At 38.3% G+C, this 14,491-nt stretch overlaps 1 protein-coding gene across 24 annotated transcripts in view; it reads left to right on the top strand.

The window, feature by feature from the left end:
• LOC139143618 (tensin-1-like) overlaps positions 1-14,145 on the top strand; it is a 188,830-nt gene extending 174,685 nt beyond the window's left edge. For 12 of the 24 annotated variants that reach the window (XM_070714084.1, XM_070714095.1, XM_070714088.1 and 9 more), the window contains 13 exons: positions 519-1,816; positions 2,309-2,538; positions 2,859-3,162; positions 4,707-6,021; positions 6,896-7,035; positions 7,539-7,625; positions 8,122-8,250; positions 8,624-8,794; positions 9,142-9,228; positions 9,803-9,971; positions 10,361-10,429; positions 10,816-10,854; positions 11,228-14,145. In XM_070714084.1, coding sequence (XP_070570185.1) covers positions 519-1,816; positions 2,309-2,538; positions 2,859-3,162; positions 4,707-6,021; positions 6,896-7,035; positions 7,539-7,625; positions 8,122-8,250; positions 8,624-8,794; positions 9,142-9,228; positions 9,803-9,971; positions 10,361-10,429; positions 10,816-10,854; positions 11,228-11,375 — 4,186 coding nt within the window. In that variant the 3' untranslated portion in view covers positions 11,376-14,145. The remainder of the gene's footprint in view (positions 1-518; positions 1,817-2,308; positions 2,539-2,858; positions 3,163-4,706; positions 6,022-6,895; positions 7,036-7,538; positions 7,626-8,121; positions 8,251-8,623; positions 8,795-9,141; positions 9,229-9,802; positions 9,972-10,360; positions 10,430-10,815; positions 10,855-11,227) is intronic. The other 12 variants (XM_070714102.1, XM_070714104.1, XM_070714106.1 and 9 more) reach the window with 7 other exon arrangements.
• Positions 14,146-14,491: the final 346 nt, after the last annotated feature.

Raw genomic sequence — 14,491 nt, forward strand, 5'->3', positions numbered from 1 at the left:
CATTCACACAGCTTCACAGACATTCATATAAACATCATGTCATTTCCAATTATGTTTGCACCAATCAGAATGTACCAAACTATACCAATTTGCAAATTCTTAATTTTACTAACAGGTGACATGTAGCAATCAATGCAATTTTAAATTTAAAAAATTACCATTACTGTTCTTGCCAATTTTAAAAACAAGTTAATGATTGGTTGAAAACACCAATTTTTCACAAATCTAACCTATCAGGTTGCTCGTTACATATTGTTACATGTCACTTACTCTAGTAGTGATATCCCTGAGATAATAAACATTATGTACTAATGTATGGAATCAGTCATAACATATATTCAATGTCATGTAGTAAATGTTTCACCCCAATTTTCCAGTAGCTTTGGTTTGATCCCTGCAATCACAGTGGTCATGAGACCAATCCACTGTGAAAATGGGGAATGAAGTTTGAAAAAAATTGCACATCTCCTGGTCAGTAGATTATAGTTATCTTTTCCTTTTGTCTTTCATCTTTTCAGGCCGGTCAATTCATCACCGCTCCAAACAATTGCTCCATCGCAATCACATCCATATGCCGCTGCTCCTTACTCGGTGAATCAATCACCGGGAAACTCTAATCTCACTTACTTGCCTTCATCCAGCTATCCTCTAACTCAAGCAGACAACAGGGCTTTCCATCCGATAACTTCAATATCATACTCCAAAACATCTCTACCAGCGACTGCATCCACGTATGTGGTAACAACAGCATCCCAAACATTAACTTCCACTTATCCAGCAACCAGCATGTCTCATCCAGTTATATCTCCATCTAGCCAACACAGCATGCATTCATATTCGTCACACACTTCTGCATTTTCGCAGTCCAGTCCGGGCCCAGCTAACCCAGCACTGAATGTACCTGCACCTCAGGCACCGATGTCACAACAAGTGCCCGCCCCCCAACCAGTGAAGAGTTACGTTGTTGTTGATACACCCTACACTCTGTCAAGAAAACAACTCCACTCTCATGAATCAAAGTTTAGGACAGATTCACGCCCTCAGGTCCCTAAACCTGATAATGTTGGAGGTGATATCACGTCAAGCTATCCAACGTCAATATCGCAAAATACAATGCAGCCGAGAATTGAAACCTCCTTTTCTCAAAGCAACCATGTATCGTCATACCAGAGCCAAACCTTGCCCGTCAAAAAACCTTCTCCATCTCTGATGAGTCCAACTCCCGTCACTTCGTCCAGAGTGACGGACCCAGTTGTAGCTAAACCGATACCATCCTTCCATGAGATATTCAACATCCAACCGTATTCCAAACCAAACTATCCTCAGGCTGTGAATAAAGCCCCTTCTAAGCCAGCTGGTCCTACAGCGGTGGAAACACCAACGACAACAGCACTGACTAATCCGACTTATGATATGACAGTGAAACCAAAATCCTACTACTCATCTTCTCAGCATACCCTCCCCAGACCACAGGCGTCTTCCTCACCTCTTAAGCCTGTCGGACACCGAGAACCATCTCCATATAAACATTCGCAACTGTCTCCAGACAAAACAAACTTGTCTGTCTTTTCTCATTCTGACATGTCTCACTTCTCTTCCATTAGTTCTTCACCTCTGTCTGCTCCTCCTCCTCCTCGCAGTGGCTATTCCCCCTCTCTTGGGGACAGTGCAAACAGGCCATCTGTCATGCCACCTGCTAGGTCAGAGCCAGCAGAAACTGGGCAAAAGCCGCTACCAAAACCGGAGAACATAGTGTCTGCCGAAACTCCCCATGAGGAACCGGATCTTAAAGGTCTAGTGAGAGATCGAGTGGCAGGTTGGTGTCACATAGACATAATTCATTACTATGCCGTACAGTTTTGCTGTTGGGTTTAAGAAACTGGATGACATCTTATAAAGTGGCCAAGGAATGGATCTCACATTTCTTTCTGATTTCAAATAAATTGAACATCATTTTGATATAGGAAAATGTTTATGCAAAGTAACACTGGTGTAGGAAAGATAAACATATTTTCTATACAGGGTATTATGCAAATTATGAGATAATGAATAATGAGATATTTGAAAGTTTGCAGGATAGTTTGCATATGAAAGGATTTCAGATGTCACAGATATAGTTTTCCATTATTAAGAAAAAACAAGTTCCACTATTTGGAAAGGCAACAGATGATATAAATGAAGGAAAATGAAAAAAAAATCTCAGTCACTATCAGTAATTGACATTACATGATGTAACCATTTTGTCATATGCTAATTTATATCTGTCGATGATAAAGTTGCTAAACTTTGATTGATTGAATGATCCCAGGTTACCATGCAAGATTAATACGTGATGAACTCAACACGGAGCGTGGAAGACAGCCAGGTCGCAAACCAGCGGCTCCGCTCAGACGTTCGAAGAGTGCTGCTGGTTATGACTCGGAAACCTCCCACAGGCAGTATATAACTGAGACTGAGAGGGTTGCCATTGTACAAAGAAGAGCGAGAAGTCCATCGCCTGAAGTGTGGATGAGAAACCCAGGTGGCATACCTCAATATGTAAGTAAACAGTCCTTTTAGAAGATATTGTTTCTCACTGCCAAATGTACCTTCCATGGTTTTATCCTAAGGTACCGGTATGAACTACTTGATATCTTGCAGAGAGATGGGTGCCTCAAGGAATTTTGGAACAATGGGATGCTGGCAAAATATGAAAAAACATCTTCCTCTACAGTGCAACAATATGTTTTCAAAGTAATATTAGAAAAAGTATTGCCATTATCATTGACAAAAAATTTGCTTTGGGTTCATTTCCAACATTAACCTCTTCCATTCATGATATCAAATGGGTCGCCCATATACTAAAATTTCATTCACAGGAGAATGAATACTGGAACAAGCGCGATGGATTGAAATCTCCACATACAGTTCAAGATGAAGATACCGGCACAACACCCAAATTTCCGGTCAGCCCCGGACCGCCGCCAAAGACACCGTATGCAAACATGGTCTCCACGCCAATAGCGTTTGTTGAGAAATTTGCAGTGCCGATGGAAACTGTATCAGGTATGACTCCATCTCATGGACGCATGCATGAAAGCAATAATAAAATCATCGTCACCCGTAACGTACCTCCACCTACTACCATGCCATCAAAATCATACTATGTCACCAAGATGATAGGTATGTGAATTTTCAATATGATACCACTCTACTCTCTGTGTGCGTAGAAGGTACTGGTCATAGCTGCCGTGTGTTTCAAGTCTGCACTTCACCCGCCATTCTTGGAGAAAAAAAATCACCTGCTGGCTAAGTATGCACCGTGGCAGAGTTGCTTTAGCACTGTGTAGAATAGGCAAAGCTGGCTAGAGCTGAACTGCAAGTTGTATGCACCAATACCAGTACCTGCTATATAGTAGCACTGACTTGAAATGATTTTTTGCCTATCTTTCCACAACTCTGAATGTTACACTGTATCCAGCAACACAAAATGATCATCGTAGTTTACATTCTATCCTTCACTGGACAAGAAGCAACAGGAAGGCTTTTCACAATTTGAGTTTCAACCAATCCAGCTGAGCCTCTTTAACTCAATAGAGTAAAGCCAATCTTTGGGAAAACAGCCTCAACAAAATTTGCACCTGTTCCTTTATTGATTAAATTCTTCTCGCAAAATTTGCATTTTTTTTACATCAGATTCTCAGCATATGATTCCTTATATCTCAACTGTCTTTCCATGTGTAAAAATAGTCTTCAATTTACTTGATGATATTTTGATATTTATGCCAAGTTTTCAGAGAAGAAATGCAATCTGACCTGTGTGTTCTGTCGCTCTATAGCACTGTGTGACAAGGCATGCTGTATTTGATAAAAGCTGCCATTGTAAATTTAGAGCCTTCCATAAGTACAAGTTCGTGTATTGTCAGTACGAAGTATCACATTTTACATACGTATTCTATGTACGAAGTGCTGTAATGTGCAAGTTGGAAAAGTTGCATGTAAAAGGTGTAGTGTATGGTACCTTGATACAACCTCAGACAGCACTGTCTGCAGCTGTCTTCTGATTGATGACAATATACCTGATGGAACACATACCGGTACATGTATTACCCTGTAATGCTGACACAGGGACAACAACTTTCATGATTTGTATTCTAAAGATGTGACCATCTTTTGTTGACACAATCAGTGGTAACATTTAAAAAACTTGGAGCAGTCTGTAATAATTATACACTGACATAAAACAGCATCTAAAAATGTCTTAGCTCAGGTGAATTTATACAGTTATTTTAATAGTTTTATCTAAGTTTATATATAGGGCCTAAATTTAATCATGGTGTATAATTCTCTCTCATTGCAAGTTTTTGTAACATAAATAAAAAATTCAAAATAAAGGCCTTAGTGCTTTTTCATCATTGTTTTGGCAGTGATTACGATATGATCAATTTATTCAATTGCATAAATTTCCAGTATTCAAATACAGGTATACTGATAAACCTTTGATATCGTGTGGTTTCATTCCCTGTTGTCATTACACTTCAAAATCGTTTCTGTGTAAGTGTGTTTATGATCACTTATCCAGGAAAATTGGTGATTGGTTAATATATAAGACTTCACCCAACTTGGCTGCTTTTGAACTTGAACTGTGATCAAGTTATATTTTCGTTGCACCTTTCTGAGACAAGTTTTAACATGCCAGTTTTCCACACACATTCTTTCTCCCTCAGATTCAAGGGAGGTTTACCAGACATCCACAGTGAGCAAGGATTCACAGCACGAGGAAAGACCTGCAGATGTTCAACATATGTTTCGTTATCCAGACACAAGCTACGTTCATACCGTGGACCAGCACGATGCACCGCCACAGACACACCAGCATAAACCCGCTGTGACATCACACCCCGGACAAGGTTCTGCCATCAATGGTGGGCCTCCAGCACCCCACCCTAGCCAGGACAAGAAACCCAACGGGCAGCCACCGATGATGCACCAGTGGGACAGACCAGACAAGGCCAGAGAGGGCCAAAGTTACACAATGAGAGAGCTGTACGTAGAAACTCAGACCCAAGACAAGAAGACAATGGCGCCGCATGATTCTCATGTTCCCGCGCTAGCTATCGCTGAGCAAACCTCACTGCCACACACTCACCCGCCCCAGCAAGGGATGCCACCTGGTCAGCAACACACTGTGACGAGGACTGTCGTACAGAAGACAGAGACACACACACTGGAGAAGGGAGCACCTCACCAGCCTCATCTCCATCAGGCACCTGAACAGCAAGGCTCGCCCCAATATCAGAACCACCCTTACCCAGGGGTTCCATCTGAGCAAGCAATGCCTCACGATCACCGAATGCACGGCCCAGGCAAAACTGTTGTGGATTCGTCTCAAGGAGTTCCACCCAATCAAGTCAGGCCTGAAGGGCCTGTGGTGCAAACTCATTACCATATTCACCAGACCATGCAAGAGCATAGGAACAGCCCTGTCACCTCACTACCAGCACCTCAAGCAGGTGAAAGAGAGAGCCCAGTAGACCAGCCACTCACGCCTCTCCACATCACTGAAGACTCTGGATCACTGAGCGAATGCAGTGAGAGTCCACAATCCAGCAACCAGGGGTACGAGTCAGCCACCCTCCCATTCCCAACGTCCAGTGCAATGATGAAAGAGAGGTTGGAGCTACAGAGGCATCAAGGCCAGCCAGTGCAACAACAGCAAGTGCCACCCAACCTGTACCCAACCTACAGCGACAGAGCGAGGCAGCCCGGAAACCCTCCTGCGAACCTGTACCCTACCTTCAGCGACAGAGGGAGAGAGCATACTGGGCACGTCACCATCACGACAGAAACCACTTCCCAGTACCGCACCATGTACGACAACAGAGGTCGCAGAGGTGATCAACAGAAGAGCCCTGATATGGGAAGGACAATTTCTAGAGGGAGTGCATCTAGTGGCGAGAACATGTCTGGCATTCTGGGAAGCAGTCCCAGGAGGGTAACCTCACTAGGGTCATCTCATGGAAGAGGAAGCCTTACAGGCAGGTAAGTAGACAAGATCTTCTGTCTCTATGTTAGTAGTATATAGGGTTCTGTACCCTATGCAGAATGTTCAGTTACTCTACCTATTGATAAATGATTGAATTATTTTGTTCCATATGTATACTACGGTGTCTTCAGTTATCTTCCTATAGCATGTTGAAATACCTAGTATTTGTCTCATCAGTGAAGACTGTACATTTGTAAAATGCATTATCATTGTTAGTAATTTCTTTCAGGTCTTGACCTGACTTCAGTTTTCAACAATAACAGTACACATCACACTCATGTAAAAACCATTATCAAGCCAAATACTGGGTATTTCGACATACTGGTATTATATGAAGTAGACCAAGAAAATGTGGCAGATACATGAAAATAATACTCAAGTGTCAAAAAAGCTACCAATACTTTAATAATGAAAACAAGTCTCAGCTAGTAAAAAGACCAGAGAATTTCACTTGTGGAAATGTGGAAATAACCACATTATGACTACAATTTCCACCTGGCTGAATTGGAAGTTGTCAAAGTGGCCTCCCATATTTGAATGCATACTGGTGTATATCAGTACTTCACAATCAGATGCGCTGTCAGCCATCAGTTTAGATGGCCCCTTTATGATTCAGAATTACCAATATACCACAGGAAACAAACAACAATGTTGCATTGCAAGACAGCACTTTGCATTTTGTTTGTATATATTTACATAGTTAAAGACACAATTTGTATGACACCTGTAATGTTTTCGAGCATACCGTACATGTAGCTGTATTATCAGCTTGCTCCAGCAGAGAAGAGGAACTAATGCAATAAGTATGTCAGTATAACCGTTATGCTTATTCAGCCATGTCACCGTATTGTCCTGCTCTTGTCTTTCCAGTGACAGAAGTGGTTCTCCACCCCCTGTTGGTGTTGGAAACAGAATTTATCCCAATGGTGGTGTGAGTGACAGTGGCCGTAGTTCCCCCATCAGTCTCTACAACCAACCTTCTTTACTCGGCAGTCAGGTATCTTTACCTGGTAAGTGATTCAACGAACACTTCACCTCTTGTTAGTCAAGGAACCCTGGTGCTTTCTGTTGGCACATTGTGAATAAAACTGGATTTTCTGAGTGAGCAGGTAGCTAATTGTGTGTATCACATCAGAATTCATGTCCACAGAAGCATGAAAAAGTGTTGAAGTGGAAGATATGAGTAGTACTGAAAAGAAAGCGGGCATAGAACTTAGAATATTGTGACGTGATTCTCATCATCTGTCCCTCGTGACACATTCAATAATGTACACTGTAAGATATAACTTATAAACAAACAGCAGCCACTTCACACAGCATCCTTGTAGTGTATCAGGGCACAGTGATGTTACAGTCTTTTGACAGCCCTGATCAAAGTCTGTAACTGCTAAATTTTTGCAGTTATTGTTGCTCAAGTGGCTCTTATATTTACTTTGATATGAAGAAAGAATTTTGTATCAGAATGAAGTTTTATATCAATTTTGTCTAATGCTGTGCGAAATATTCTTTTCAGACGGTAGTGAAATAATTACCAAGCATCCCACTTTTGTCAAGGACATTTCATCCTATTGGTACAAGCCAAATATTTCACGAGATGAAGGTAAGCCAAAAAATAAAACCAGAGAACCAGATTTTTGTCTGATGACAAAATTCTGACTTAGTGATATCAACAATATCTTGAGAAGCTTCAATGCTCACTATCTGTTGAGTCATCTTATCAGTCCCTGTCATCTATGTCTCTGGGCCAGTCCACATGACATGGGAAAGATATGGTAATTAAAACTTCCAATTTACTTGAAATTCTAATGAGAGTCGGAGAGATGCTATTCATGGAGCAGAACAAATGCTCCATTCTGAGCATGCAGTCTTCTACGTGACTTTGACATGCCGTTGATTCAACAGGTATTAAGTACCTCGTCGTCTCTAGGAATGTTTCATAGAATACATGTGTACAATTAGGACTGAGCTTATTAACGGAAATTTCAAGAAATTCATGAATTGACTCAGGTCTTAGAAATTTAAGAGTTCAAGGACAATTTTGCTATCATTGTATATTATTTTATTTTATTTAACATTCTTTTTCCTCTCTCTTGTAGCCATAGCCACATTGAAAGATAAGCCACCAGGTTCATTTGTTGTCAGGGACAGCAACTCGTTCCCAGGTGCTTTTGGTCTTGCTGTCAAAGTGGCAACTCCACCGCCAAATATTGTACAGAATAAGAAAGGTCAGTTGATTCTACAGTCATTGATAAATTTATCGTTCAGTGAATCCTGAAATTAAGTCTTAATTACTCAGTATAAACTGAGTGATCAGAAATTATGAAATGGGAGTAGTTGTGGAACATCAGGCAAAAGTTTGAAATTATGTGTACCGTTTGGTAGTTTGTGTTCATTGATCACCACATTTCTGAGTATCATAAACACAACTATGTTTTGCCATCTGTGTACCAACTCTTTTAGCCAATTTTCACCCCCCCACCCCCCTGCCAACTATGATGTAGTCCTACAGATACAAGTACAGTTCAGTACATATCCAGACAGTGAACGAGAATTTTGAAATGGAATCAAAACTCAAATCACTTTTTTCTTCATTCGCAGGTGATCTGTCCAATGAACTAGTGCGACACTTCTTGATAGAGCCCAACTCCCGCGGTGTACGACTAAAGGGCTGTACAAATGAGCCAATATTTAGTAGTCTGTCAGCTTTAGTGTATCAACACTCTATTACCCCGTTAGCATTGCCATGCAAGCTACTGTTGCCTGAAGTTGGTAAGTACTCACAGACAAGTATTCACCCACAATAGCATCTTCATTACTTATTCACGACATATGGCAGTACTCGACAGATTTGATTATGAGAGAGCACAAAAATATATGAATTCAATCAACTGAAATGCTTGGTTCTGCGAGAACTTCTGTGAGCAGGAAAGGTTTGATAAAGTTGATATAACTTTGGGTAATAATTAGCTGGCTTTGTTTGAATCAGCAAGTAAGGTAACTCTACAGGGTAGTCATAATATTCCATTCCAACTTACATGGATAATATCACAAACTGCACTTGGTTGACAACAGTGTTGATGTGCAATCTAATGGAACTTGTTTGTTTTGATTACAAGATCCATCTGGCCCAAGCAGTACAGCAAGTAGTCCCAGATCGTCAGATGTTCCAGCGTCTCCCTCGGCACTATTAGCACAAGGAGCAGGTGAGAATTTTAGAAAATCTGACGATAACGCTTCGCACATGTGCTTGATGGCAGTTGTACAATCACTTGTAGTGTGCAAGACATTCTTCAGAGAGTTGAGTGTGAAAAACCACCCAAGAGCCCATATGCTCACCAATGTGATCAGTTTTTCGTAGTCAATGTTTATGTTAGATTTATAAAAAACAATTGAACTTTCAAAGACATAGAGACAGTCTTGTCCATGGGTGTGAACTTGAATAAAGATTGAAACATGAAAAATCTTATCTATGGATCTGAACTTCACAAAAGTGTGAAACTCGAATAATCTTGTCTATGGATAAGAACTGTGCGAAAGTTCTCAACTTGTATTTCAAAAGATTAGTGTGTGATTTTAAGATCCATATCCTCTTTGTTAGATGTATAGAGATGTATTTTCATTTCAAGCTCATTAGGATGTTTTTGTAAATCTGTTCATTTCATGGTGCATTAATTGCATCAGAAATTATTGAAAACATGAACAGAATGGCACTCATGGACAGCACCCTCTGAAAGGAAACAGATCTAACCATGGTTACTTTTGTTTTTCTCTTGTCAGCATGCAATGTTCTTTACTTGCACTCAGTGGAGATGGAATCACTTACAGGCCCCAATGCAGTACGAAAGGCAGTGACCAAAGTAACTAAACTTGAGCCAAGGCCACGAGTAACAGTCGTACACTTCAAGGTCAACTCCAAGGGAATTACGCTGACTGATAATGAGAAAAAGTAAGATATCATAAGTGTTTGGAGCGAGTTCCTTAGCCAATCAGCTTCCATCTGAATATACAAGGATTTCCTATGAATGTAGCTTCATAATGTCTGTGATGATGAGTGTCCCAACTACATGTATCAGGCAGACCCAGTCCTTTTCCTTTATATCCTTTTAAATTTGACATCTGCACACTGCAATGATTCCTACACTCTCCTTCTTTTTGTCTCTCAACACATAAACCATTCTCCAGTCAATGCATCAAACAAGTCGTACATCATTTTGATATCTCATATACCTGAATAGATACTAGATATGTGGTAACTCTTGGACATATAGCAAACTTTAAGCAAGTTTTACAGTCCACATTTCTTTCCTGAATACAATGCTCATTTCATTTCATCAGGGTGTTCTTCCGACGTCATCATCCTGTGAACTCTGTGACGTACTGTGGTATGGATCCAGAAAACAGAAAGTAAGTAATTTGAATTGATGTATTTTTGTAGATACATGACTTGCTATACACAAATAATTTTATCTCAGAAACAAACACATTGTTTTCTATCCCATTTTGTGCAGTTGCTGTGAAAGACAATGAAATATCTGACTATACTGCATGATAATATTAACTCGTATCAGCCTCACATTCTGGAAAAGTTTATAGTGTTAATATACTGGCAATCAGAGAAGTGCGATAGAACCGTAGATTTACCATTACCAAATCAATACTTGTGCTAACTGTACTGTATATATGTGAGAATTAACTTGCTGACTACATGGATCTTGCATGCTGAATGAGAAAAAGCAATTATTAATTGTGAAGTATGAATTACCAATTGTACACTTTCGTCTTTTTTCAAGGTGGCCGAGGTCTGATGATTCTTCTGAGGCAGATGCAAAGTAATTCTATCTATTTGTCTATCATCTTCCATTTCTGTCTTTCTGCCACTCTTTATGACAAACACAAATAACAAGGACCCATTCCTCAATTTAATAACAACATTTACAAAATTTACAACAGCTCCAGGACTCACTTCATCTGGAAAAATGAGAAGAAATTTAAAAGATGCAAATACAAATTTATGTATAAGCATTTTTAACAAAATCTTACAAGTATAGCTTGTATTTTGTTGAATGTCTACATGTAAATTAGAGCTTTAACATATTGGTTATATATTATGGAGGAATTATTCTATGGCAATAACATAAATTTGCTACAACAAATTGTAATCCATTAATGAAACGCTTCTTATGTGTGCTTGATTACTCCCAGGATCTTTGGATTTGTGGCCAGGAAACCAGGAAGCCTGACAGACAATGTGTGCCACCTGTTTGCTGAACACGACCCAGAGCAGCCAGCCTCAGCCATCGTCAACTTTGTGACAAAGGTGATGATTGGTAGCACCCAACAGAAGAAATAAGATGATATTCTGCAATCCTGTGATGTCTTTTGAAATTACCAATGGTTGCAGTCAATTCTGAGATATTCTCGGCGGATATCCATAGCGGTTATTGACATTGGTCCTTGATAATGGTTTAATTTACTGGTTATCTCTTCATATGTACCAACCTGAAGTTTGCACAAAATATTGTGCACACAGTGACAATGGTATTCAAATACTACCAAAACAAATTTTTGGACTCATTCAGCAATTTTTGTGCCACATTTTTTACAAGTGGAACATTGAATAACCAGGAATTTATCTTGAAATAATGACATTTTTCACGTAGTTCAGTGGCAGAATGGTTTGCATCCTGGTCAAACGGAATACATTTACCTTACAAATAGCTATTTGTGGAGAAAACCACTTGCAAATGTCACAAATTTAGAACATTTTGAAAACTTTCCCCTCGACTATTGCTGTGCATTTGGGAAAGTCAGAAAATAAAAGTGGAACTTATAAGAAGTAAAGCTGAAACAAACCGAAGCTGAGTTTGTGAAACTTTTTTACACTGAATTGAACCAGTATGCAGAAAAAAAAAATTAAAAATGAAAAAAAGGACAATCATGTGGATGTAGAGACAGAATGCTAAATATCAAATATATAAATGACTTTAAACAGTCAACTAAAAAAGAAGCATAGTTATAATTCTTGTTCTGGTTTCGGTGACACAGACATTAGATTATATTTTGTATGTAAAACTTTTGAAAAGAGAAATGGTGCATTTCCTCGTTCAATTGTACATGTCAAATGTGTTTTGAAGACATGCAGTATGTGGGTAAGAAACAACTCAAATAAGTGTGATTTGACAATCGGGGTTATTCCCAGAAATCCCTAACCCTATTTTCCCATTAGTGAATATAAACTAACAACCAGTTTAGTAAAGTAAAGATTCTGTATCTTTCTTTCATTGTATTTTACTCCAGTTAACTATGTATAAAAATTGTCTTTTTTTTACCAGTAGTATGTAATATATTAATTTTTAATAAAATTGGGAGAATGTAGGCTTTTTTTGGTCCTATTCAAAAATGCGTCAGTACTGAATTGTTTTAATTGAACAGCACCTTTGGACGACTAATACATGATTGCATAGTGTTACAAATAACTGATAATAATTGCAAGTTTTAGATGCAAGCAATAAAGTGTATTATATGAATGTATGTAACCTGGGTTATTTATATAGGAAAGTAACTTTGAACAGTTTATTTTAATATATCACATAGTCTATATTTTATAAATAAACACTGTCCTAATATTTCGGTCACCCGGTCACAAGTAGAGTAGGCAATTGCCATAAATGATTAATTCTGAACACAATACTTCCAGAGAAAATAACCTACAAGTTGTGTATTGATTTAGTTAAATTGTAACTCTTTTCAAACTAACACTCCTATAGCAAATGATTCACTCTTGAAATGTAGAATTTTCAAAATTATCTTTTGCACAACTTTACAAGGTAAAATTACTGTTTTCACTATTTTGCAACCCATGATAGAACTACAAGAACTCTTAGGAAAGTTAAGTGTCATGAATTTCAATGTTTAAAATTTTACATAACAAATACACAATTTCATTGTTATATACATGGTAAATTATCAATTGTAAACCACATTGATTCTTCCTTTCAGGCTGATAGGATTAGATTTTTAAGACATTTTCTGTCTTTAGCTGGCAATTTTGAACTTTAATCTTTCTACATTTGAGTGAGAATGCTAACTTTGTAGGATATGGTCTTGCAGTCATATCGGCTGCAGACTTGGAACATAATTCTGAAGGGTAAGAATATCCCAAGAATGTGTCTTGATTATAATGACATTATTGTGACATAACATACAACATAAATCACAACTCATAAAATTGTAAAGAGTGTTTTACATATGAATAACATTTGCAGGCACAGCCAAAAAAAGTTTCAAAGTTGCAAGTTTTATTATTATGGTGCTACATAAATGTAGAATAAATTTTGTAAATAACTAAAAAAAGGCTTAACTTTATGTTGCATAAATTGCAGATATTCATATAGTTTTTTTGCTGGTGTGGTTTTTGTCTTTAATTTGCTTCATTTTCTCTGTTTACCACTAAGTGAGGCAGGTTTAGGGTTAGAAAATGTTTGTTTTATGTATCCATTATGTTTCTCATGCAGTGTCACAAGATTTAAAAGAAGTGATTTTTTGTGACACGTTCTTGAATTGCAGCTGTGGTGACTGTCGATGAAGGGCAGGAGACTTGGCATTTGGCATTAGCTACAAAGTAAAAATGCATGTGTAACAAAGTTTACTTTGTACATAAAAAGGGTTACTTTGTAATAACATGTAACTACATTTTGAAACAATGTATGAACACAACATGATTTTTTAGGATACAATGTTACACCTATTTGATATTTGTAGTTATAAAAAACTTTGTAACATTTTTTAAATAACATAATGTATGCATACAGAGCATTGACAAAATCATACCCATTACATGTGGAGAAAATTCGAAGAATGATACATGTTCATCCCAGACACACTTCCTGTGTCTTCTTGCTGTGGTTGCAGACTGCTGCCTATTAATGGATATGTGTTATGTCAAGAACTAATCCTGTGAGCTGCTCTTAATATTACTGCCTAATCTTCGACAGGACAATCCACTACAACTAGCTCTATACCATGTCGAGAAAATGCACAAGGGGTATACGCTTTTAGTTTTTGTACAGCAGCTATTTTTATCCAATAAAAGGCAGAAGAAGCTTGGATTTACAATAAAATTTGGAAGTGGTCATTTTTGTGCTTTCATTGTAGTGTGCTATATCATGTGTGTAATTTAATGCTTTTTGAATGTAATGTGTGTTGCTTTTTTGCCAACTGGGGTATTAATAGTGCAGCCAATTATTAATTATACCATCCATAAATACCATGTGTTATCATGATGGAATTTGAAGATAATGATCCAAAAAACCAAATAGAAGAAAGGGTTACTCCAAAACTACTGGTATTTCACTGGACTTAAAAATTGGCAAACAGTCGAAGTACTTATTTTCAACGATTGCCATGTGCACAATATGCATAACAAATTAATTATTATTTACAAGTAGATTTAAAAACTAGTGAACC

This window comes from Ptychodera flava, chromosome 11 (genome assembly GCF_041260155.1).
Source record: "Ptychodera flava strain L36383 chromosome 11, AS_Pfla_20210202, whole genome shotgun sequence".
In the NCBI taxonomy this organism is placed as follows: Eukaryota; Metazoa; Hemichordata; class Enteropneusta; family Ptychoderidae; genus Ptychodera; species Ptychodera flava.